The sequence below is a fragment of the Cygnus olor genome, chromosome W (genome assembly GCF_009769625.2).
Source record: "Cygnus olor isolate bCygOlo1 chromosome W, bCygOlo1.pri.v2, whole genome shotgun sequence".
NCBI classification, from domain to species: domain Eukaryota; kingdom Metazoa; phylum Chordata; class Aves; order Anseriformes; family Anatidae; genus Cygnus; species Cygnus olor.
Genome location: NC_049199.1, coordinates 3,203,109 through 3,228,309, shown reverse-complemented (window position 1 = coordinate 3,228,309; position 25,201 = coordinate 3,203,109). Strand labels below are relative to the sequence as shown.

The following is a 25,201-nucleotide window of genomic DNA, read 5'->3' as shown; positions in this document are numbered from 1 at the left end:
TGTTTCAAGCTTCTGATTTAGCTATTTCAGTCATAATTTGGTAGTTCTCCAAAGTTCATGTTTTTATACAATCCAAACCTTTTAGGGCCTGCTGAGGGACAGAAAGGAAGAAAAACCTTAACTGGTATCCCAAATTATCTCACATAACAACACAAGAAACAGATGTATATTTTTAGCATTTCTTTTATTGTAAAGGCTGCCTAATCATTCACACCAAGTTAAACCTAAGCAAAAAGAGAGGCTGCAAGTGTCAGGGAAGGTACCAGCAAATATGTGCAGTCTAATGTAGCATTCAGAGGGACAGACTGACTAAAACTCAAATGAAAGCACAGCAAACACAGGGACTCATGAAGCAGCCGGCACCCTGGGCAGCAGTGTTTTCACATCTGCAGCACTTACCTTACTGTGAACATTACATTACACAACCATTTTTAACCTCTGCGCTTGTCCTTGCCCCAAGCATAAGAATAAGATTCAGTTCTCTACTAAAAAAGGTTAAGTAGTATTTTACTTATTAAAAAGAAAAAAAAAAAAAGAAAAAAAAAACCAACACCACTCCCCCTTTCTTTGGATCCTTTCCTCTAGCACTTGCAAGTTTTTATTTCTCTGAGACGTATTTTTTCCTGAATAAATGCTGCCATTTCTGCTTCTTGAACAGCACTCTCTCGGCACGCCTCAGCCCTCCCCCCCCCACACACAGTGAAAGAAAAGTCTGGATCCTCACTTCTGGACTTCTGGTACCCACCGTGTCAATGTTGGTGCTTACGCTGCAAGTAAACTTGCTTAGGGCAAGTAAACGGTAGCATGAACACAACCACTATTTACACTGTGCTCACTCCACGCAATACCCAACATGCACGATGAGCACAGTTTTCACCTTCCTCTGTGCGCATCAGCATAGATTTGGAAAAACCAAGATGTAGGGGTAGGAACCACAGCCATGCCCTCCCTGCTGCACACAGACCTTCCTCCTTTCCTCCGCACCCAAACAATGTTGCATAAGCACATCCTGCCCTTGGGACCATGCCCTAATTCTGCTGGTGACTGTGCTGAAGCAGACTCAGTCAGCATGGCATTCCTGCACTTCACTTCTTTGGAAATATTCTTTGGATGAGCATTTTTGTGCAAGTTTTCTTTGTGCGAAGTCCTCAGTACACCTCTCCATTTATTTTTCTGCAGCTAATAACCTCTAGTGACTTAATTTTGTGCAAGAACACTGTTGTAGAACTGTTTTAATTAGCTTTCTGGGTTGTTAGCAAAATAGCAAGAGACCACTTTTTTTCCTGTAGCAGTGCCACTTCTGCCATTGCTACAATGCTGGGTCTGCAAGAACACAAAATTTTTTCATCACTGGGGAAACTGGCAAACTCATCAAGCTTACATTGGTACAATCTTCTGCTACTGTTTTAAGGCTTGGCCCAGATGTCAATCTGGAACCAAAAGAAAAGTGATATATGAAAAATGTAAGTTTAGAGAAACGTATTCTATAAAATATTATTATAATCATTAGCATGTCAACAGATTTTACAAATTTTGAAGAAAAACACTGTTTACAGCTGAAACGTGTCACACTATATTAGTTACAGAGCAGTCATATATCATATTACCTGCTCCTGTCTTTTATTATTTTTCACACAGAACAAATAATAATTAAAAAAACAGGTTTAATCTTTGCCATGACAAGTGAAAGGAGATCAAAGCGGGCTGATGAATGAACAGAAAATACCGAATCCTCTCACACAGTAAGCCAGCAGCATGTGGGGTGGTTTTACCCTGCTGGGCAGCTCAACTTCACCACAACTGCTCTCTCACTCCCCCTCCTAAAAGAAAAAAAAAAGGGGGGAGAAAATATGATGGAAAGGGCTTAAGGGTTGAGATAAGGACAGGGAGATTGCTCGCCAATTACCATCACGGGCAAAACAGACTCAGCATAGGGAGATTAATGTAATTTATTGCCTATCACTAGTGGACTAGAACAGTGAGAAAGTAAAGGCAAACTAAACACACACACACACACCATCCATCCCCTTCTTCCCCCCGAGCAGCGCAGGGAAACAAGGAATGGGGGCTGCGGTCAGTCCATAACATTTGGTCAGCTGCCGCTCCTTCATGGTCACTCTCTTCCCCTGCTCCAACACAGGGTCCCTCCCACGGGATGCAGTCGCTCCCGATTTGGTCTTGCGTGGGCTTCCCACAGGCAGCAGCTCTTCAATAACTGCTCCAATATGGGTCCGTACCATGGGGTCCATCCTTCAGGAGCAAACTGCTCCAGCATGGGTTCCCCACGAGCGGCAGCTCCTGCCAGGTCACCTGCTCCTGCGTGGGCTCCTCTCCACGGACTACAGGTCTGGCCCAGAGTCTGTTCCGGCAGGGTTTCTCCACAGGCTGCGGCCTCCTTCAGGTCAGATCCACCTGTTCCACCGTGAGCTCCTCCATAGGCTACAGCGTGGAAATCTGTTCCGCCGTGATACACCATGGGCTGCAGGGGGCACAACCTGCTCCACCATGGTCCTCTCCACGGGCCGCAGGGGAACTTCTGCTCCAGCACCCGGAGCACCTCCTGCCCTCCTTCTGCACTGACCTTGGTGTCTGCAGGGCTGTTTCTCACTCCTCTCTCCCCCAGCTGCTGTTGCACAGCAGTTTTTCCCTTTCTTAAATATGCTCTCACAGAGGCGCAACCAGCATTGCTCGTTGTCTCAGCTCTGGCCAGCGGCAGGTCCCTTTTGGAGCTGGCTGGAACTGGCTCTTATCTAACATGGGGCAGCTTCTGGACTCTTCTCACAGAGGCCACCCCTGCAGCCCCTCCCCCGCTACCAAACCCTTGCCACGGAAATCCAGTATACCCTTCTTGTAGTGAGGGGCCCAAAACTGAACACAGTACTCAAGGTGCAGTCTCACCAGTGCCACGTACAGAGGGACAATCACTTCCCTAGTCAGGAGGCCATTGGCCTTCTTGGCCGCCTGGTCACACTGCTGGCTCATGTTCAGCTGTCTGTCGACCAGCACCCCCTTTTCTGCTGGGCAACTTTCCATCCACTCTTCCATGAGCCTATATCACTGGATTGGGTTGTTGTGACACAAGTGCAGCACCCAGCATTTAGCCTTGTTGAATGTCATGCAATTGGACTCAGCCCATCAATCTAGCCTGTCCAGATCCCTCTGCAAAGCCTTCTTACCCTCAAGCAGATTGACAGTCCTGTCCAACTTGGTATAATCTCCAAATTTACTGAGGGTGCACTTGATCACCTCATTCAGATCACTGATAAAAATTTTAAACAAACTGTCCCCAATGCTGAGCCCTGGGGAACACCACTGGTGACCGGCTGCGAACTGGATTGAATTCCATTCACTATGACTCTTTGAGCCTGGCTGTCCAGCCATTCTTTTACCCAGTGAACTCTACAACTGTCCAAGCCATGAGCAGTCAGTTTCTCCAGAAGATGCAAGGTGGAGGAGACCTAGACAATGACAGGTAGATAAAGACCAAGATGGGTTTCATGCTTAAACAGGTGTCCAGTGGAAGCAATGTATACATGAACTGTCCCAGGACGGTCAGCTCATGTTTTGGGAGCGGCATGTGGTTCTTGGGCATGGGGTGGTTGGCTCGTGGGTGGATACTGACATGAGGTCACCGAAACCATCACTTGGGTCCCTTTTGGGGCCAGCTGAAACTGACCCTTATCTAACATGGGGCAGCTTCTGGATTCTTCTCACAAAAGCCACCCTTGTAGCCCCCTGCTACCAAAAGCTTGCCACGTAAAACCACATGTATTAAACATGGAAAAGAGAAGAGAAAACTCTGTGAAGATTAGGATTTCAACTCTTGTCGTTCAAGAGCTTGTCCTGGTTTTGGCTGGGATAGAGTTCATTATCTTCCTAGTAGCGGGTATGGTGCTGTGTTTTGGATTTAGGATGAGAATAATGCTGATAACACATTGATGTTTTAGTTGTTGCAGAGCAGTGCTTACACAGAGTCAAGGACTTTTCAGCTTCTTATGCTGTCCTGCCAGCGAGGAGGCTGTGGGATTGCACAAGAAGCTGCAAGAGGACAGCCAGGACAGGTGACCCACCTGGCCAAAGGGATATTCCAAAGGGAGGGAAGATCAGAGCGATGGCGTTTGTCTTCCCAAGAAACCATTACGCGCGATGAGCCCTGCTTTCCTGGATTTTCCTGCTGATGGGAAGTAGCAAATTAATTCCTTGTTTTGCTTTGCTTGCGCGTGCGGCTTTTGCTTTACTCAGTAAACTGTCTTTATCTCAAGTTATGACACTTTTAACTTTCCAGTTTTCTCCCCAGTCCCACCTGGGGAGAGCAAGTGAGCGGCTGTGAGGTACTTAGCTACCTGCTGGGGTTAAACCGCAACAGTCCTTTCTAGTGCCCAATGTGGGGCACTGTTGCGGTTTAACCCAGCAGGAAGATAAGCACCACAGAGTCATTCGTTCATTCCCCCCAGACAGTTTAAAGACAGTTTAATAGGACAGGTAGGGAGTAGGACGTATCCTCTTTGAATTGCTTGAACTCCCAGGACAGTTTCTGCACAGCATTCGGTTTGAGTTGGTGGACTTCTTGAGAAAGACTCTCCACAGCTGAGACACAGGACCCATAAGGAGGAACAGAAACATTCTTCGTACTGCCAGAGTTGGCCAGCCAGTTCATCCACCGTGGGCTCTTCTACGTCTTCCCAGGTCATTACTGCCAATGAATTGGCATACAACAACAGCGCACTCCATACAAATTTCTGTTGTGTGCACTTGACTTCATCTGGGTCTCTGGGATCATTGTTCATTGTTGTGAGAAATATCCCAATAATTTTCTAAGACAGGGTCTCTTGTGAAGCTGATTTATTCACAATTGCAATGGCAGGTGTCCTGCAAGGAGGAGTGTGCAGCAGAAGTGTATCATAGCCCTATATCCCCTATTACCCGATGCTTGATTCCTCACTGGCTGAGTACTACAGGTTCACAACCTACCCGACGCTTGTTACTATGCCCTGTATGTACAGTTTTATATGACCAACTTTTCATTTCTCCTTTTCTCTTTTGGAACCAGAGGGGTCCGTGATTTTGTAGCTTCTTGTTCTTGCTGATTCCACAACTGCTTGTCTTGTTTTTCTTAGCCATCCTCCTTATTTTGGGACAGTAGGACCTTCCATTGTCCCCTTATCCGCTTAACATTCCCCCCACTGTTATGCCTGCGCAATCACTTTTAAATATGCAAGGTTAGTGGAATTTTCCACTGCAAAACCATAACTTTAATTCTTACAGTTCCCCCTTCGTCTTTTCTTACTCCTATTGTTGGTTCTGAACCTCTTCACATCCCCCACTCTCGAGTTTTTCCAACATTAGGACACAATATTTTTCTTCGGATGTCATGGGAGATGACAGTCTCTGCCAAGAACATATATTTTTGATACGTCATACAAGGAATAATACAAGGAATAAGCAAGCAGATCAAAATACACAGTACTATTATTACTAGAATACTAACAAAGAGTTGCTTGAGCCAATCCCATCCAGGCAACCATGAGGTCAATTTTTTCCCAAATGTCTCTAAATCCCCACGAAGTGTCGTCTTGGGCCACCTCATGTAAGATCTTGGTTTTCTCCCAAATATTTCTGAGATCAGTCTCAGTTCGCCCCGTTTGGTCTACATACATACAGCAGCTGGCATTAATTATAGTGCGAACCCCTCCTTGCAAGGCCAGTAATAAATCCATTACCAGTAGATTCTGGAATACCATCTTTGACAGACTTGTTACCTCCTCTTGCAGTGCCTGGATCGCATCTAGAGTGCTATTTTCTAATTCTTTGACTACAGATGAGATATTCACAATAGATTTTCTAATTCATTCACCCCTAACCAAGGGATAAACCACCTCAGGAACTTGTGAAATGCCGTTCCTCTCTCCACTAGAGGATTAATTGAAGTCCTCTTGATTCTGCATAGGTGGGTCTCAAGGAGGCCTGTGCTTTGGCTTTGCATATCCTCAATAATGGCTATGTTCAGACTTATTGCCCCCAGGGAACAAGCTCCTTTCCATCCTAGGGGCAACACTTACCTGGCCCTATTACCACATAGCCAATACCACCCTTTGCAGTTTGGGACTGGTCATCCAGTTACCAAATGATTCCTGCGCGTTTTTTGGTGTGCATTATATATATTAGCACTCCTGTAATTACCACATTCGGAACAATATGAATAATTTCCTACGTCACGGGTAACATTTCCACACCCAGGTTCAGTATTACTGCCCTCTGAATCTCCATCAGTATTCTTTAAAAGACACCTTTGATAACAAGTTATATTGTAACCAGGATTACGTGTAGGAAGCTCAACTTCAAAATCTATTCTCTTCCATGGCTGGGCATAATCCGTCGCTTTTAGAGATCCAGAGAATCCAGAGACGGTTGCTGCTGGTAACAGGATCGCAGAGACAAGGCCTTTTTAGTATTCCTATGGCATCTGTTTGCAAATCCAACAGTTATTTTCATAGAATCATAGAATATCCTGAGTTGGAAGGGACCCATAAGGATCATCGAGTCCAAATCCTGGCACCACACAGGTCTACCCAAAAATTCAGACCATATGACTAGGAGCACAGTCCAAATACTTCTTAAACTCCAACAGGCTTGGTGCCGTGACTACGTCCCTGGGGAGCCTGTTCCAGTGTGTGACAACCCTCTCAGTGAAGAACCTCTTCCTGAAATCCAGCCTGAACCTCCCCTGTCGCGGCTTGACTCCATTCCCTCGGGTTCTATCACTGGTTACTAAAGAGAAAAGATCGGCACCTGCCCCTCTACTCCCCCTCGCGAGGAAGCTGTAGACTGCGATGAGATCTCCCCTCAGCCTCCTCTTTTCCAGGCTGAACAGGCCAAGTGACCTCAGCCGCTCCTCATACGTCTTCCCCTCTAGGCCCTTCACCATCTTTGTAGCCCTTCTATGGACACTCTCCAATAGTTTCACACTCTTTTTGTACTGTGGTGCCCAAAACTGCACACAGTACTCGAGGTGAGGCTGCACCAGCGCAGAGTAGAGCGGGACAATCACTTCCCTCGACCGACTAGCGATGCCGTGCTTGATGCATCCCAGGATACGGTTGGCCCTCCTGGCTGCCAGGGCACACTGCTGGCTCATATTCAGCTTGCTATCAACCACAACCCCCAGATCCCTTTCTGCGGGGCTGCTCTCCAGCGTCTCGTCGCCCAGTCTGTACGTATAGCCAGGTTTGCCCCGTCCCAACAGGACCTGGTGCAGGTGCAGGACACGGCACTTGCTCTTGTTAAAATTCATGCAGTTGGTGATTGCCCAGCTCTCCTGGCGAGACTCGAGAAATGTTCTGGATTCATTGAAGATGCTGACTTTCTCCCCATCCTATCACCAATCCATAGAGGGCAGGTATTACTAGTATAAGTTTGGAATACATTATCTTTAATGATTCAAGAACATGAAGGCTACAAAGAAGCAAAAGCTCCTGGGGGGGATTTCTTCATAAAAATTTTCATATCCCTTTACTGGGCCATAAGGCCATCGCCCAGTTCACCAAAACCGGCAATACTGATTAAGTCTAGTCCTGAAATTAGGGTTTTCCTTACGTATCTCAGTGCCCATTCTCTATACTTTAAGGTTTTTCCCAATCAGCACCACACTTCTGGTGGCGATTATGTACCCCCCCCCCCCCAGCTTGTCTTCAAATTCTGGGTTTCCAAATCACCATCACTACGAAGAATGATATACATACTAATATAAAAACCAGAATCCCCTGGGGACACTCTAATTCTGTGTAATCTGACTCTTTTCCCCAATTACATGTGATATTCATTATTTTTTCCTAAGGAGAAGTTAAAGGTTAGTTTACAACCATGATTCACACCTCCTCCTAATTTTTAATTGTAATGGTTCTCCTATAGAATCATAGAATCATTAAGGTTGGAAAAGACCTCCGAGATCATCTGGTCCAACCATCACCCTACTACCAATGTCACACACTAAATCATGCACCTAAGCACCATGTCCAACCATTCCTTGAACACCCCCAGGGATGGCGACTCCACCACCTCCCTGGGCAACCCATTCCAATGCCTGACTACTCTTTCCGAGAAGAAATGGCTCCTAATTTCCAAACTAAACCTCCCCTGGTGCAACTTGAGGCCATTTCCTCTAGTCCTATCGTTGGTTATCTGTGAGAAGAGGCCGATCCCCAGCTCCCCACAACTTCCTTTCAGGTAGTAGTAGAGAGCAATAAGGTCTCCCCTGAGCCTCCTCTTCTCCAGACTAAAAAAAAAAAAAAACAGTTCCTTCAGCCGCTCCTCATAAGACTTGTGTTCCAGACCCTTCACCAGCTTCATAGCACTTCTCTGGACATGCTCCAGGGCCTCAATGTCTTTCTTGTACTGAGGGGCCCAAAGCTGAACACATTACTCAAGGTGTGGCCTCACCAGAGCAGAGTACAGGGGGACGATCACCTCCCTGGTCCTGCTGGCTACACTATTCCTGATACAAGCCAGGATGCCCTTGGCCTTCTTGGCCACCTGGGCACACTGCCGGCTCATGTTCAGGTGAGCGTCTCAGGGTCAACTGATGCCTTCACCTGGGTGTAATGAGTCCACCCTTTCTCACCTGTTCATCTCAGCAGTCAGGAGTACTTGGAATGGTCTGTCCCATTCAGGTAACTTCAGTTCCCTCCATGTTCATATCAGAACCCAATCTCCTGCTTGGCACGGATGGATCGGGACTTCCAACGGTGGGGTCTGAGGTAACAATCCACGTTTTTCTTAGCCATCCTCCTTATTTTGGGACAGTAGGACCTTCCACTGTCCCCTTATCCGCTTAACATTCCCCCCACTGTTATGTCTGCGCAATCACTTTTAAATATGCAAGGTTAGTGGAATTTTCCACTGCAAAAACACAACTTTAATTCTTACATTGTCTAGGTCATCTTAAATCACCTCCAGCACAGCTAATTCCCTCAGGTACTGGACACCACTCTCCACAGTAGTCCGCTTGCCTGGCTGACATATAATATCTTCCTTGAAGGGATACCTTTCCTTCACGCATGACAAGAGTCGCCTCTAGAGGCTGAGGGCTCGTGCCTCTTTTCCCATCATTTTCTCAATGCCCCCTCCCCTAGAGAGGGATCCCAGCTGCTTGGAATCCCTAATTTGAGGTTACTGGCCCTGTTTTCAGCTGAAATCGACCCCACTACTTCTGAAATCTTTTCACATATCTTGCAGCTCATTCTGGGATATAAGGATCAGGTGGTAACTGCAGTGTTTATGAGATATTCCTCTTACTCCTCCTGTTCCCTTGATGGCCCTGCTTCAGAATAACCTGCCTTTTCATCTTCTTCCTCCTTCCCCTTCTCAGTAGGAGTTTCCTCCCTTACTAAACAATCTGACTTTTGCATCCATTGTTTCTTCTTGTGTATAGCAACAACTGATACCAGCACTGGTCTAGCTGCAGTGCCTGTCGTAGGGATTGGGATGGACACAGGGCCTGTCGCTTTCTTGTCAGATCCAGAGACCTGCTCTTCCCCTTGAGGTTGATGAACAGTGTAGAACAAGGCTCAGTAGGCATGGGTCAGGCCCCAGCATGCTGCAGTGATTTGTGTCTCTCTGGAATTGCATTCTAGAGTGTGACAGCATACTTTCTCCAAACATTTTACTAGTTTTTCAGGACTCAGCACTTGTTAACGGGTGACGTTTTAAAATACTGGAGGTGCCCACTGTCCTAGTGTCCTGGTTTCAGCTAGGACAGAGTTAATTTTCCTCCTAGTAGCTGGCAGGGTGCTATGTTTTGGATTAGGATGAGAAGAGCGCTGATAACATGCTGATGTTTTAATTGTTGTAGAGCAGTGCTTACACCAAGCCAAGGACTTTTCAGCTTCTCGCTCTGTCCTGCTAGCGAGCAGGCTAGGGATGCAGCAGGAGCTGGGAGGGGACAGACCCAGGACAGCTGACCCAAACTGGCCAAAGGGGTATTCCATACCATCTGATGTCATGCTGAACAATATATAGGGGTGGCTAGCCGGGGTGGAGGGGGGGGCCGGCTGCTCGGGGATAGGCTGGGCATCGGTCAACAGGTGGTGAGCAATTGCATTGTGCATCACTTATTTCGTACACATTATTACTATTAATACTATTATTATTATTATTATTATTGTTATTATTTTTCCTGTCTTAATAAACTGTCTTTATCTCAACTCACAGACTTCACTTTCCCGTTTCTCTCCCCCATCCCGGAGAGGGAGGGGGGAGGGTGAGCGAACGGCTGTGTGGTGTTTAGCTGCCAGCCGGGCTAAACCACAACAGTCCTTTTGGCGCCCAACGTGGGGCCCGAAGGGTTGAGATATCGACAGATTTGACCAGAGTGTGTTAAACTAAAATTGGTATAAGTATTCGACCTGCTTAATAGTTGCTAGTCACAATGTTGATTGCCTTAATCTCAAGTCTGCTGTGCCTGTTTCCCAAATTGAGTTTTATAGCACGTTACTTTCTGTATGTGCTCCCTGTCGTGCTGTTTATCCTTTCCGGGCCCTGGTTTAAGATTGTTATGGTACTGTGTGGTGTAACGATGGCTTATGAAATGATGAGATTTCTGGTCATGACTCTAACCTGGTATTTGTACTCAGCACTGTCGTCGACTCTATACTTCGGAAACCATATCTCAGAAACTATTAGCAATTACACCTATTGCCTTTTTTCATCAGGGAGTCAATCTGTGGAGGGGACAGGGGAAGATATTTTTTCCTACCTGTTCACTCTCCCTTCCTCCTTCACCACCCTCTTATCCCCCGAGCTAGTTACGGTAGCTCTCCAAGATGTTGAATATCCTTGGGATACTCAGACCAACAGGTGGGTATCCCTTCAAGTAAGAACTTGTATGCCTGCCAGTCAAGTGGACCACCATGGAGAAGGGAATTCAGTACCTGAGGGAATTAGCCGCACGGGAAGTAATTTATAAGGACCTAGACGACGCACAAATATCCACAGATCCAGATGAAGTCCAGTGTACTCGACCCCTGTGGCGGAAGTTTGTACGGAATGCACCATCATCATGGGCCAGCTCATTGACAATAATAACCTGGAAAGACGGTGAAGACCCCACAGTGGGTGAAATGGCTAAACAACTCCGGCAGTACGAAGAAAATCTCTCCTCTTGCCTACAGGCCTGCGTCTCGGCTGTGGAGAAACTCTCTGAAGAGGTCCACCAACTTAAAGAGAGTGTATTTTCTTCCCCACCTGTACAAACCAGTGTCTCGGCTATTAGGGGTAAACATGCATCCGTGCAAAGAAGACAATATGGTGGGTACACACCCCGCGCCACCCTGTGGTTTTACCTACGTGACCATGGAGAGGACATGAGAAAATGGGATGGAAAATCTACTGAGACCCTAGAGGCACGGGTACGTGAGTTGCAAAAGAAAACAATCGGGAGAAAGGGGTTCTCTGAAAAGTTTGCTGCTCCAACTTCCAGCAGGCAGTCTTTTAAACACAGAAACGAAGATTCTGACCAGGACTAGAGGGGCCCTGCCTCCAGCCAGGGGGAGGAAAGGGACAATCAAGTTTATTGGACTGTGTGGATTCGATGGCCTGGCACGTCTGACGCACAGAAGTATAAGGCTTTAGTAGACACCGGTGCACAATGTACTCTAATGCCATCAAGCTGTAAAGGGCCAGAGCCCATCTGTATTTATGGCGTGACAGGGGGATCCCAGCAGTTAACTGTATTGGAGGCTGAAGTGAGTCTAACCGGAAATGAGTGGCAAAAGCACCGTATTGTGACTGGCCCGGATGCTCCGTGCATCCTTGGCATAGACTATCTGAGAAGAGGATATTTCAAGGACCCAAAAGGGTTCCGCTGGGCTTTTGGCATAGCTGCCTTAGAGACAGAGGACATTAAACAGTTGTCTACCTTGCCCGGTCTCTCAGAGGACCCTTCTGTTGTGGGGTTGCTGAGGGTTGAAGAACAGCAAGTGCCAATCGCTACCACAACTGTGCACCGGCGGCAATATCGCACCAACCGAGACTCCCTGATTCCCATCCACGAGCTAATTCGTCAACTGGAGAGCCAAGGAGTGATCAGCAAGACCCATTCACCTTTTAATAGTCCCATATGGCCAGTGCGAAAGTCTAATGGTGAGTGGAGACTAACAGTGGACTATCGTGGCCTGAATGAAGTCACGCCACCACTGAGTGCTGCAGTGCCGGACATGCTAGAACTCCAGTACGAACTGGAATCAAAGGCAGCCAAGTGGTATGCCACAATTGATATTGCTAATGCATTTTTCTCCATCCCTCTAGCAGCAGAGTGCAGGCCACAGTTTGCTTTCACTTGGAGGGGAGTCCAATATACTTGGAATCGGCTGCCCCAGGGGTGGAAACATAGCCCTACCATTTGCCATGGACCGATCCAGTCTGCGCTGGAGCAGGGGGAGGCTCCTGAACACCTGCAGTACATCGATGACATCATTGTGTGGGGTGACACTACAGAGGAAGTTTTCGAGAAAGGGAAGAAAATAGTCCAAATCCTTCTGAAGGCCGGTTTTGCCATAAAACAAAATAAAGTTAAAGGACCTGCACGAGAGATCCAGTTTTTAGGAATAAAATGGCAAGATGGACGTCGTCAAATCCCAATGGATGTGATCAACAAAATAACAGCTATGTCTCCACCAACTAGCAAAAAGGAAACACAAACTTTCCTAGGTGTCGTGGGGTTTTGGAGAATGCTTATTCCAAATTACAGTCTGATTGTAAACCCGCTCTACCAAGTAACTCGTAAGAAGAATGCTTTTGAATGGGGCCCTGAGCAACGACAAGCCTTTGAACAAATTAAGCAGGAAATAGTTCATGCAGTAGCCCTTGGGCCAGTCCGAACAGGACCAGATGTAAAGAATGTGCTCTACACCGCAGCCGGGGAGAATGGTCCCACCTGGAGCCTCTGGCAGAAAGAACCTGGGGAAACTCGAGGTCGACCCCTGGGGTTTTGGAGTCGGGGATACAGAGGATCTGAGGCCCGCTACACTCCAACCGAAAAGGAGATATTGGCAGCATATGAGGGAGTTCGATCTGCTTCGGAAGTGGTCGGTACTGAAGCGCAGCTCCTCCTGGCACCCCGACTGCCGGTACTGGGTTGGATGTTCAAAGGAAGGGTCCCCTCTACACATCATGCAACTGATGCTACATGGAGCAAGTGGGTTGCACTGATTACTCAGCGGGCTCGAATAGGAAACCTCAGTCGCCCAGGAATCTTGGAAGTGATTATGGACTGGCCAGAAGGCAAGTACTTTGGGATATCATCAGAGGAGGAGGTGGTCCGTGCTGAAGAAGCCCCACTGTACAACAAGCTACCAGAAAATGAGAAGCAATATGCCCTGTTCACTGATGGGTCCTGTCGTATTGTGGGAAAGCATCGGAGATGGAAAGCTGCTGTATGGAGTCCTACACGACGAGTTGCAGAAGCTGCTGAGGGAGAAGGTGAATCGAGTCAGTTTGCAGAAGTGAAAGCCATTCAGCTGGCCTTAGATATTGCTGAACGAGAAAAGTGGCCAGTTCTCTATCTCTATACTGATTCATGGATGGTAGCAAATGCCCTGTGGGGGTGGTTACAGCAATGGAAGCAGAACAACTGGGAACGCCGGGGCAAACCCATCTGGGCTGCTGCATTGTGGCAAGATATTGCTGCCCGGGTAGAGAACCTGGTTGTAAAGGTACGCCATGTAGATGCTCATGTGCCCAAGAATCGGGCTACTGAAGAACATCAAAACAACCAGCAGGTGGATCAGGCTGCTAAGATTGAAGTGGCTCAGGTGGACCTGGACTGGCAACATAAAGGTGAATTATTTATAGCCCGATGGGCCCATGACACCTCAGGCCATCAAGGTAGAGATGCAACATACAGATGGGCTCGTGACCGAGGGGTGGACCTGACCATGGACACTATAGCACAGGTTATTCATGATTGTGAAACATGTGCTGCAATTAAGCAAGCCAAACGGTCAAAGCCTCTTTGGTATGGAGGACGATGGCTGAAATACAAATATGGAGAGGCCTGGCAGATTGATTACATCACACTCCCTCAAACCCGCAACGGCAAGCGCCACGTACTTACAATGGTGGAAGCAACCACCGGATGGCTGGAAACATATCCTGTGCCCCATGCCACCGCCCGGAACACTATCCTGGGCCTTGAAAAGCAAGTCCTATGGCGACATGGCACCCCAGAAAGAATTGAGTCAGACAATGGGACTCATTTCCGAAACAACCTTATAGACACTTGGGCCAAAGAACATGGTATTGAGTGGGTGTATCACATCCCCTATCATGCACCAGCCTCCGGGAAAGTTGAACGATACAATGGACTGTTAAAGACTACACTGAAAGCAATGGGTGCTGGGACATTCAAAAATTGGGATACACATTTGGCAAAGGCCACCTGGTTAGTCAATACTAGAGGATCTGCCAACCGAGCTGGACCTGCCCAATCAAACCTGTTACGCACTGTAGAAGGGGATAAAGTTCCTGTAGTGCACGTAAGAAACATGCTGGGTAAGACAGTCTGGGCTACTCCTGCCTCAGGAAAAGGCAAACCCATTCGTGGGATTGCTTTTGCTCAGGGACCTGGATGCACTTGGTGGGTAATGCAAAAGAATGGGGAGGTCCGGTGTGTACCTCAAGGGGACCTAATACTGGGTGAGAATAGCCCATGAGTTGAATTGTATTATGTTAATTATCATATAATACTGTATGTCATCACTACCATGGTTGCTATATATCATAGATGAAAATGGTGATTAATTAGAAGGTATTGGAAAGAGTGTAACCTGAGCATGACATAAATGGTATGGAATAAGGGGTGGATATCTGTCCTGGTTTCAGCTAGGACAGAGTTAATTTTCCTCCTAGTAGCTGGCAGGGTGCTATGTTTTGGATTAGAATGAGAAGAGCGCTGATAACATGCTGATGTTTTAATTGTTGTAGAGCAGTGCTTACACCAAGCCAAGGACTTTTCAGCTTCTCGCTCTGTCCTGCTAGCGAGCAGGCTAGGGATGCAGCAGGAGCTGGGAGGGGACAGACCCAGGACAGCTGACCCAAACTGGCCAAAGGGGTATTCCATACCATTTGACGTCATGCTGAACAATATATAGGGGTGGCTAGCCGGGGTGGAGGGGGGGGGGCCGGCTGCTCGGGGATAGGCTGGGCATCGGTCAACGGGTGGTGAGCAATTGCATTGTGCATCACTTATTTCGTACACATTATTACTATTAATACTATTATTATTATTATTATTATTATTGTTATTATTTTTCCTGTCTTAATAAACTGTCTTTATCTCAACTCACAGACTTCACTTTCCCGTTTCTCTCCCCCATCCCAGAGAGGGAGGGGGGAGGGTGAACGAACGGCTGTGTGGTGTTTAGCTGCCAGCCGGGCTAAACCACAACAATATCTTTCACTGGAGAAGTCATAGCAATGGGACTCTAAGAATTTGTGTTAGTGGTGTGTTATAAAGTGATGATTTTTATTATTGTTGCAGGCAATTTAGTTTTATCTGAATTACCAACTGATCGAATGTTCATAAGTAGGGGATATCAGAATATAATTTTAGGGAGATTTACTCCTATGTCAGGACATTTAATGTTGTATTGTCCTAGAAAGGAGACAAAAAAGCCTTTGTAGAGCGCACCACAGTAAACTTTCATGTCCATGGAAGAATAGTGGTCTTGGAAATGTTGTAAAAACTTCTCACCAAAAAAAAAAAAGAGTTTTTAAGTGGCATGGATTTCACATGGTGTTTTTCTTACATATCACTCAATTTTCTGTTTCTTGAATTTTTTCACTTGGGCACTCTTCCATTAGAGCCTCAGCTAATGGATCACATCTAAGCCAGTTTACAGTATGTGGCCAGGAACCATCTTTTATTTATTCCTTTTTCTTTTTTAACCTTCTTCTTCCTGCCTCTCTGCATACAGCAATTCAAATAACTTCTGGAATTTCATCGAATTAATAAATAATTATTTGTGTTTCCTTTCTAGGCCGAATTCACCAAGCTATGGTAACATCCCTAAATGAAGATAATCAAAGTGTAACTGTTGAATGGATTGAAAATGGAGATACTAAAGGCAAAGAGGTAAACTTTTAACTATTTTAAAACCTTTTTATTTAAAAAAGAAAGTGCAGTCTACATGAACGTTGCTTTGGAATTTGAACTAGAAACAAAGAGATAATATAAATCTTAATTTACTTCATGATTCTTTGTTTACAGACTATTTGGAATAGGAGCTGTTGGGCAAGCATTGTCTTCTGTTGTATTAAATTTGCCTTTCTGAGCTCTATATCATAGCTTATAAATAGTGCTTTTCATCTATTGATTTTGAACTAGATTACAAAGGCTGACCTTGTTATCCCCTTTTTACAAGTAGAAAAATCAAATTTTTGCGAGGGAGAATGACTTGGAGTTCAGAGAGGAAACTATCAGGAGAGCTAATTAGAAATCCTTTTGTGTTTGTTTTATTGAGGAATTCAAGTACTAGCTTATTTATTTATTTACTTGTGGCAATAATTTTCCAGTGTTGTTTTCTTTGAGAAACTGTGTCTCTGTGTGTCTCAGTTATGCTTTGCTATCCCTTCTTCCTGGAAGTTTTGGACCATGTTAGCCTCTTTAAGCTGAGATTTGGAGAAGCATCTCAAGAAGTAATTACACCTCACCAGTTTTATAAAAACACAGGAAAAAAAAAGTGAAAATATCCTGGTGATCTCATCAGCTCAGCTTATCCCTCTGAGCACACAGAATCCATACAGTAGTGAGGTCTTTGAAAGGTCCATCCAGGGGAAACGGCAGTCTAGAAATCAAAGCTATTTAAGATATTTAGGAAACTAAGTTTCAATAGATCTGAAGATTGTTATTTTTGAGTATTTTTTTACTTTTGCCCTACATTTTATGGCATTTTGAATGAGGAACACAGAAGAAAAAACAACAGGGCAATATATTTAATATGGTTTCAACTGTGCTTTTATTTTTTGGGTGGATGTAATTTATCTGTTTCTTTTGCACTGTCAGGGAAATATCAAATAATTGAGATCTCTTTATGCTATAGAATGTCTTTCATACTCTGTAGTAATTGTCAATTTTCTACAGTAAAACCGACTACTTTTGTTTTAAATCAATCACTCTACAGAATTCTACAGAATTATGAATATTTTTTGGTCATTTTAAATTCAATTCATCCATTTTCTGAAGGGTGTGTGTTTCAACTAAGACAACGACTAATGCTTAAGCTGCTTCAGGTGTCCTGGTTTTGGCTTAGAATAAATTTTCTTCATAGTGTCTGGTATGTTGCTGTGTTTTGGATTTAGAGAAAAATAATGTTGATAGCACACTGATGTTTTAGTTGTTGCTGAGCAGTGCTTACACTAAGTCAAGGACTTTTCAGCTTCTCATACTGCCCTGCCAGTGAGGAGGCTGGGGTTGCAACAGGAGCTGGGAGGGGACGGACCCAGGACAGCTGACCCAAATTGGCCAAAGGGATATTCCATACCATCTGACATCATGCAGAAAAATAAAAAAATGGGGGGACCGCTGCTGGGGTTGGGGAGGGAGCTGCCACTGCTTGGGGACTGGCATATTTTAATAATATTATTATTTAATTTCCCTTTCTTTTCTATCCTATTAAACTGTCTTTATCTCAACCCCAAAGTTCTACCTCTTTTTTTCTTTTTTTCCCCAGTTCTCTCCCCAATCCCACCTGGAGAGTGAGAGAACAGCTGTGTGGTGCTCAGCTGCCTGCCAGGTTATACCACACCAGTCCTTTTTGGCACCCAACGTGGGGCACAAAGAGTTGAAATAATGACAGATCTAACCAGAGAGTGTTAAAACAAGATTTGTTATAAGCATTATATGAGTTTAATAGTTGCCAGTCATAATGTAGATTTATTTGCTTACAATGTTGTTTTATGTGAACAACCTTGAAAGGTTGTTTTTCTTGTTATTTATCATCTTTGTAGGATGGCCTGAGTTTGTTTATGATTTTGCCAGTTTGTATATAGCATGTGCTCATATTACACCAACTGTGAACGTAATCCAGTATTTGTACGCAGTATGACCATCATTCTTGCACTTCAGGAACCTTACTATGGAAACTATTAACAAGTACACCCTTTACTCCAGGCTAGTTGAAATAGTTTTTGAAAATTTTTCATATTCTTGGGATGTTCAAACTAGCACGATCCTATTACTATGTCTCCTACATGTGTTTCCAGATTTGTTTAAGGTTAGCCAACTATTTAAAAATTCCACCCAGAGATCTGCCCTGAGGCATGATGGTTATGGGTGGCAAGGTGTGTGGGAGGATATGGGCAGGTATTTATCACGATTGTCACCTCTGGAAAGTGACAACTGGGTTTATTGGACTGTGTGGATTCGATGGCCTGGCACATTGGACTCACTGGAGTATAAGACTCTAGTGAACGCCGGCGTACAGTCTACTGTAATGCCATCAAGCTATAAAGGGGCAGAACCCATCTGTATTTCCGGGGTGACAGGGTGTTGTGTTAAAGGTTAAAGTAATTGAGATTGATGCCTAATTTGTCGTTATAAGTCCGGTCGCGTTCAGTGTACTGAACTATCATGATCTATCATGAACTATCTGTGGGAGAAAATAAAAAGTTTTTTTTAAAATATGTGACTAGAAAAAGGAGGACCAGAGATAACATAGGTCCACTACTTGATGGGGATGGTCACCTCACAAACAAGGACATAGGCAAAGCAGAGAAGTTTAATGCCATCTTTGCCTCCGTCTTCAACGCCGATGATGGGCTTCGGGACCCTGGGTACCCTGAGCTGGAGGACCGTGACGGTGGGAATGACAAACTCCCAGCCAACCCTGAATGTGTGTGGGATTTGCTGCTCCACCTAGATCCATACAAGTCCATGGGTCCGGATGGGATTCATCCCGGAGTGTTCAGAGAGCTGGCTGACATCATCGTGGGACCTCTCTCAATTATTTTTCAAAGGTCTTGGGAATCTGGAGAGATCCCATTAGACTGGAAGCTGGCAAATGTGGTACCAATTTTCAAGAAAGGGCAAGAAAGAGGACCCTGACAGCTACAGGCCTGTCAGTCTCACATCAGTGCCTGGTAAAACTATGGAAAAGGTGATCCTTGAAGTTACTGAAGCGCACCTGGGGGACAATTTAGCCATTGGTCCCAGCCAACATGGGTTCACGAGGGGTAGGTCCTGTTTGATTTCCTTTTATGATAAAGTCACCCATCTAGTCGATCAAGGGAAACCAGCTGATGTGTTCTTTTTGGATTTCAGCAAGGCTTTTGACACAGTTTCCCATAGGATCCTACTGGACAAAATGTCCAGCATACAGCTAAACAAAAGCATCCTACGATGGGTGAGCAATTGGCTGACAGGCAGGGCTCAAAGGGTTGTGGTAAATGGGTCTGCATCAGGTTGGTGGCCAGTCACCAGTGGGGTCCCCCAAGTCTCCATTTTATGTCCAGTTCTCTTCAATGTCTTTATAAATGATTTGGATGTAGGACTAGAAGGTGCTTTGACCAAATTTGATTATGACACTAGAGAGATCTGGACAGATTGGAGAGCTGGGCTATCACCAACCACATCAAGTTTAACAAGAGCAAGTGCGGGGTCCTGCACCTGGGATGGGGCAGCCCTGGCTATATGTACAGACTGGGCGATGAGACGCTGGAGAGCAGCCCCGCAGAGAGGGATCTGGGGGTTGTGGTTGATAGCAAGCTGAATATGAGCCAGCAGTGTGCCCTGGCAGCCAGGAGGGCCAACCGTATCCTGGGATGCATCAAGCATGGCATTGCTAGTCGGTCAAGGGAGGTGTTTGTCCCGCTCTACTCTGTGCTGGTGCAGCCTCATCTCGAGTACTGTGTGCAGTTTTGGGCACCACAGTACAAAAAGAGTGTGAAACTATTGGAGAATGTCCAGAGAAGGGCTACAAAGATGGTGAAGGGCCTAGAGGGGAAGACGTATGAGGAGCGGCTGAGGTCACTTGGCCTGTTCAGCCTGGAAAAGAGGAGGCTGAGGGGGGACCTCATCGCAGTCTACAGCTTCCTCGCGAGGGGGAGTGGAGGGGCAGGCCCCGATCTGTTCTCTGTAGTGACCAGTGATAGGACCCAAGGGAATGGAGTCAAGCTGTGACAGGGGAGGTTCAGGCTGGATATCAGGAAGAGGTTCTTCACCAAGAGGGTGGTCGCGCACTGGAACAGGCTCCCCAGGGACGTAGTTACGGCACCAAGCCTGTTGGAGTTTAAGAAGTATTTGGACTGTGCTCTTAGTCATATGGTCTAGATTTTTGGGTAGACCTGTGTGGTGCCAGGATTTGGACTCGATGATCCTTATGGGTCCCTTCCAACTCAGGATATTCTCTGATTCTACGGTTCTACGATTCTATGATTACAGATGCACAAATAACATAATATACCCTCAGTATAGTCGTGTTCCATGAACTACCACGGCCACACTTAAAGAGTTTGGTCGCATTCAATGAGAATTACCACAGCTAGATTAATGAGTTGTGCAATTTATTAAAGCAACATGTTCACAGGTTCTTCGGATTGCTGGTGATAAATTCACTGTCTGTAAAGCATGTGCAAATCCCAAAATTATGAGTAACAGCCTGGCTACAAATGCGTTAAAAGATATAAAGAGACTCTATAGAGATTTCTAAGTTTCCCAGGGAGGCACTTGGCATAACCAAGCATTCGAATCTTACCCAAATGCATTCCAGTGGAGGGGAAGACAGGCTCAGCCTGTTGACTGATCCCAGAAGTCAGAAGGTATCTTTCGCGAGGGTATCTTCCCTAACATCTTCTCTCCCTTAAGCTACTTTATATAATTTTCTATCTTTTAGGTGGAGCTTCAATGATTCTAGTCACACATACATTTGTTATGATTGGTGCGAAATCTTCTTGCTTTGTTTTTAAAGGTATAGACTAGAAAAAATTAAAGCGCAAGCTCAGTGAGGCATTGTTACACCTTGGAGGCGGGTAGCCTTTGGGATGGAGGTGTGTTTTGGTATTATAATATAAGTTAATTTCTAAGTCACCTCAGGCAATTATTCCATACCATCCACCCTGTGACTATAGTCACTCAAGATTCAGGACATTTGGAATGTATCGGGTGTATCACATATGTCCTTGTGATTAGGATTATCGAGTATATGTACATCTTGTAGGGATACTACATGAAACATACGTTTCATAATAATCCAAAGTTTGACATACAGGGAGATTGTCAATATGAAACACAATACAGTGAGTATTAATAAAACAAAAACAGGGTGAAGCATCTTGTTGAAGATTCCTGTGGCAGTTGGCAATCATCAAAACAGTGTCCCACCAACAGTGTTTTTCATCCTTTACTCCTTCCAACACTTGATGTACTTCTTCTATATCATGATGGACAGTAATCAGAGTCTTTTGTTCATTTTCCTGCACGTTTCAGCAGCTGTTTCAAATTTTCATGTTGTAGTAGTTTCTTCACCAGTGTAACATTCATACCAGTAGGGGTAGGCAGCAGGTCATGAAGTAGAGTATAACTGGATGTAATAAGTTGGTAAGAGGTGATGGAAGCTGAGTAACTAAAATCACATCTAGATTTTTGGCAAAGTTATAAACACAAACATTCGAGTGATTACTTGTATCTACAGTAGTATTATCTATGACTATAGAATCACAATGGGTTCTCATGCAAGCACAGCCTTTCCCAATATATACAAGTACAGTTTCAGGGGTTTCATTGGGATATATCTCAAAGTGACAAATATTTTGTTCAGTGTCAAGACAAATGTCTTGGGCTTCGAGCGTGTTACTTTCACAAATTAAGCCTTTTTGTTTGCACATAATACATGCATTTACATCAATCATCTGCCACTTTCCTCCCTTTTGATAGGCCCATACTTTATGCTCCTTAGGATAGAGTATAGTTTCATTATGATTGAGTCCTAATGCAATAATTGGATATATATTGTATACTGTGGCATTGCTTATGGTAAGTATAAAGGCAATAATTTTATCACTTTCTGCATAGTAGGTAAAGTTGACTAATTGCCACCATGCTTGAAACTCCTTTTCAAATTCTGAAGCGTTATCCCAAACCAATAAATCAGAGCAACCTGATCTAGTGGGTGGCATCCCTGCCTATCGCAGGGGGGTTGGAAATAGATGATCTTTGAGGTCCTTTCCAACCCAAGCCGCCATTCTATGATTCTATGAATTTTCAAATTTCAATGGGTAAGGTTCCTCCCTCTCTAATAATAGCTGCTGCTACAGACTGTATCCATAACTGCACTTGGATACAACTCAAGGCAAGGGAAGTATCACCTTGGGTTTTTCCGAGGGCCTTTACAATTAATTGATGATCATTTTCTTCAATTTGTTCCCAATGGGGTAAAATGTCTGATAGGAGCCATTGGCTTGCTCCTAAGGCCAATAAGGGTGATTTTATCGGTCGTTCCAATTTCCTTAGGTCGTCTGTAGTAGCAGTTATTCTACTCATTAGGACCTCGGCATCAATGCTATTTAATATACCTAATCCTGTTCCCAATAATCCAGTGGCATCTCATGGCATGTTCTGAGATTGTTTTAGAGAACATCCATGTAACCCTGATAACCAGCTGGTGTAGGCAGTTCGCAAAAAGGTGGTACATCTTGAGTTGATTTCTGAGATATTAATGCACAGTACTAGCTCTACCCTTTTTAGAGACCAGCTAGGGTTAAAGAGAACTTGTTGTTGTCCCACATTTTTAATTAGGTAAGGACCTGTGTTGAAGATGGAAGGAGTTAGACTAATGGGAGCCGGAGTTGGTATAATTTCAAACATCTGTGGGGGCAGAGGTTTCTTATCGTTTGCAGTTGACACAGATGTTGCTGTATCAATCATAAATTCAAATAGTAATTTGGTGCCTCTGTAACCCCAAAGACGGTACACGATTATAGGTTTGGTGAAAGTAAAATTGTGCCAGCAATCGGAATTTGGTTCAGTTATTTTGTTACAATCGGTACTATAATTTTTGGGTCTGGAAGAATCAGCATAAATTGTCTTAATTTCAGTCAGCCTGTTGTAAGTAGACCCATTAGTTATTTGGCAACTGATTTGTATTGTCTGGCCTGAAGTGGCTTGAAGATCAGCCATCCAAAGAGAATCATTCCAACTCCATTCATCTTTTGAAAATATTTTGTTTCCATCTAAAACTGAAGTAGTGAGATTTAGGTCCTTTTTGTTTTGAGATGTTCCAACACTTGCACTATATTGTGACAATGCATGGTTCCAAGGGTCATTATGAGATGTCACAGTGAAACACCTCAGCTCCATGCACAACCACAGTAACCAAGTTTAAGTTTTCCCTGACAGCATGTGTTCCCATAATTCCAGTGTATTTAACATGGCTTGGGACCATGGCCATTCTGGGTCTTTCTGGCTACACATCAAAGGGAGTGCATTAAGATCAGGGTGAAGAATAGTTTTATCAATTCAAACTGCTGATTTGTGATTCTCCAGCTGTCCACATGCAGTTCACTCAGGATTCCTGTGAACACAAAAAGAAATAAAATATGCTTGGTTGTATTCAACCGGCAGGATTAAAAGGAGGGTGAGATCCACCGGGTGCTAATCCGGTGTACTTTTCCTGAACAATCTTTGGCTTCCCATGCATAGGGGTTTAGTTGAGCAGTGTTCTCTGAATGTTTTCCACTGTGTCTTACACTTTCCTGACTTTTTCCCCCTATCAGGATGTGAAACAGGAATCTCTGCTAAGATTTTATCAAAAGCATTGTGAGCAATTGTGGGGGAATGTTTATATCCTTGAAGAAGCCTATTAAAAGTATACTGGATCCCTTTCCATGTGAAAGCAAACTGTGCTTTATCCTGTTCAAGGAGAAGAATCATGAAGAACATATCTTTAACATCTAAGGCAGCCATCCAAGGATGGGCAGTGCCTTGTATCAATGTCACTATTTCTGCCATGTTTGGAAATGTGGCAGTCAAAGGTGTGGTATTAGCATTTAACTGTAATCTACTGTAAAATGCCATTGCCTGGTTGGTTTCTTTACTGGCCACACTAGTGAATTGTAGGGTGAATAGGTCCTTTTAATAATGCCTCTTTCTTCCAATTCTGTTACCACCCTGTCAATCCCCATAAGCGGGTAGACTTTGGGATGGAGGTGTGTTTTGGTATTATAAGTTAATTTCTAAGTCACCGCAGGCAATTATTCCACACAGGGAGATCCCAACAGTTAACTGTATTGGAGGCCAAAGTGAGCCTAACTGGGAATGAGTGGCAAAAGCACCCCATTGTGACTGACCCGGAAGCTCCGTGCATCCTTGGCATAGACTACCTCAAGAGAGGGTACTTCAAGGATCCAAAAGGGTACCGGTGGGCTTTTGGCATAGCTTCCTTGAGCACAAAGATTAAGCAGATGTCTACCCTGCCTGGTCTCTCAGAAGACCCTTCTGCTGTAGGATTGCTGAGGGTTGAAGAACAGCAGGTGCAAATTGCTACCACAATGGTGCACTGACGGCAATATCATACCAACAGAGACTCCCTGATTCCCATCCATGAGTTGGTTCATCGGCTGGAGAGCCAAGGAGTGATCAGCAAGACTCATTCACCCTTTAATGGTTCCATATGGCCAGAGTGAAAGTCTAACGGAGAGTGGAGACTAACAGTGGACTATCGTGGCCTGAACGAAGTCACGCCACCGTTGAGTGCTGCAGTGCCGGACATGCTAGAACTTCAATACGAACTAGAGTCAAAGGCAGCCAAGTGGTATGCCACAACTGATATCGCTAATGCATTTTTCTCCATCCCTTTAGCAGCAGAGTGCAGGCCACAGTTTCCTTTCACTTGGAGGGGAGTCTAGTACACCTGGAATCGACTGCCCTGGGGCTAGAAACATGGCCCTACCATTTGCCATGGACTGATCCAGACTGGAACAGGGGAAAGCTGCACTGGAACAGGGGAAAGCTCTGGAACACCTGAAGTACATTAATGACATGATTGTGTGGGGCAACATGGCAGAAATTTTTGAGAAAGGGAAGAAAATAATCCAATTCTCCTGAAAGCTGATTTTGCCATTAAACAGAGTAAGGTCAAAGGACCTGCACAGGAGATACAGTTTCTAGGAATAAAATGGCAAGACTGAAGTTGTCAGATTCCAATGGATGTGATCA

At 45.0% G+C, this 25,201-nt stretch overlaps 1 protein-coding gene across 4 annotated transcripts in view; it reads left to right on the top strand.

The window, feature by feature from the left end:
* Positions 1 to 25,201, top strand: part of LOC121062421 (kinesin-like protein KIF2A) — a 118,497-nt gene that overhangs the window by 29,559 nt on the left and 63,737 nt on the right. For all 4 annotated transcript variants that reach the window (XM_040542410.1, XM_040542411.1, XM_040542412.1 and 1 more), the window contains exon 2: positions 16,032 to 16,126. In XM_040542410.1, coding sequence (XP_040398344.1) covers positions 16,032 to 16,126 — 95 coding nt within the window. The remainder of the gene's footprint in view (positions 1 to 16,031; positions 16,127 to 25,201) is intronic.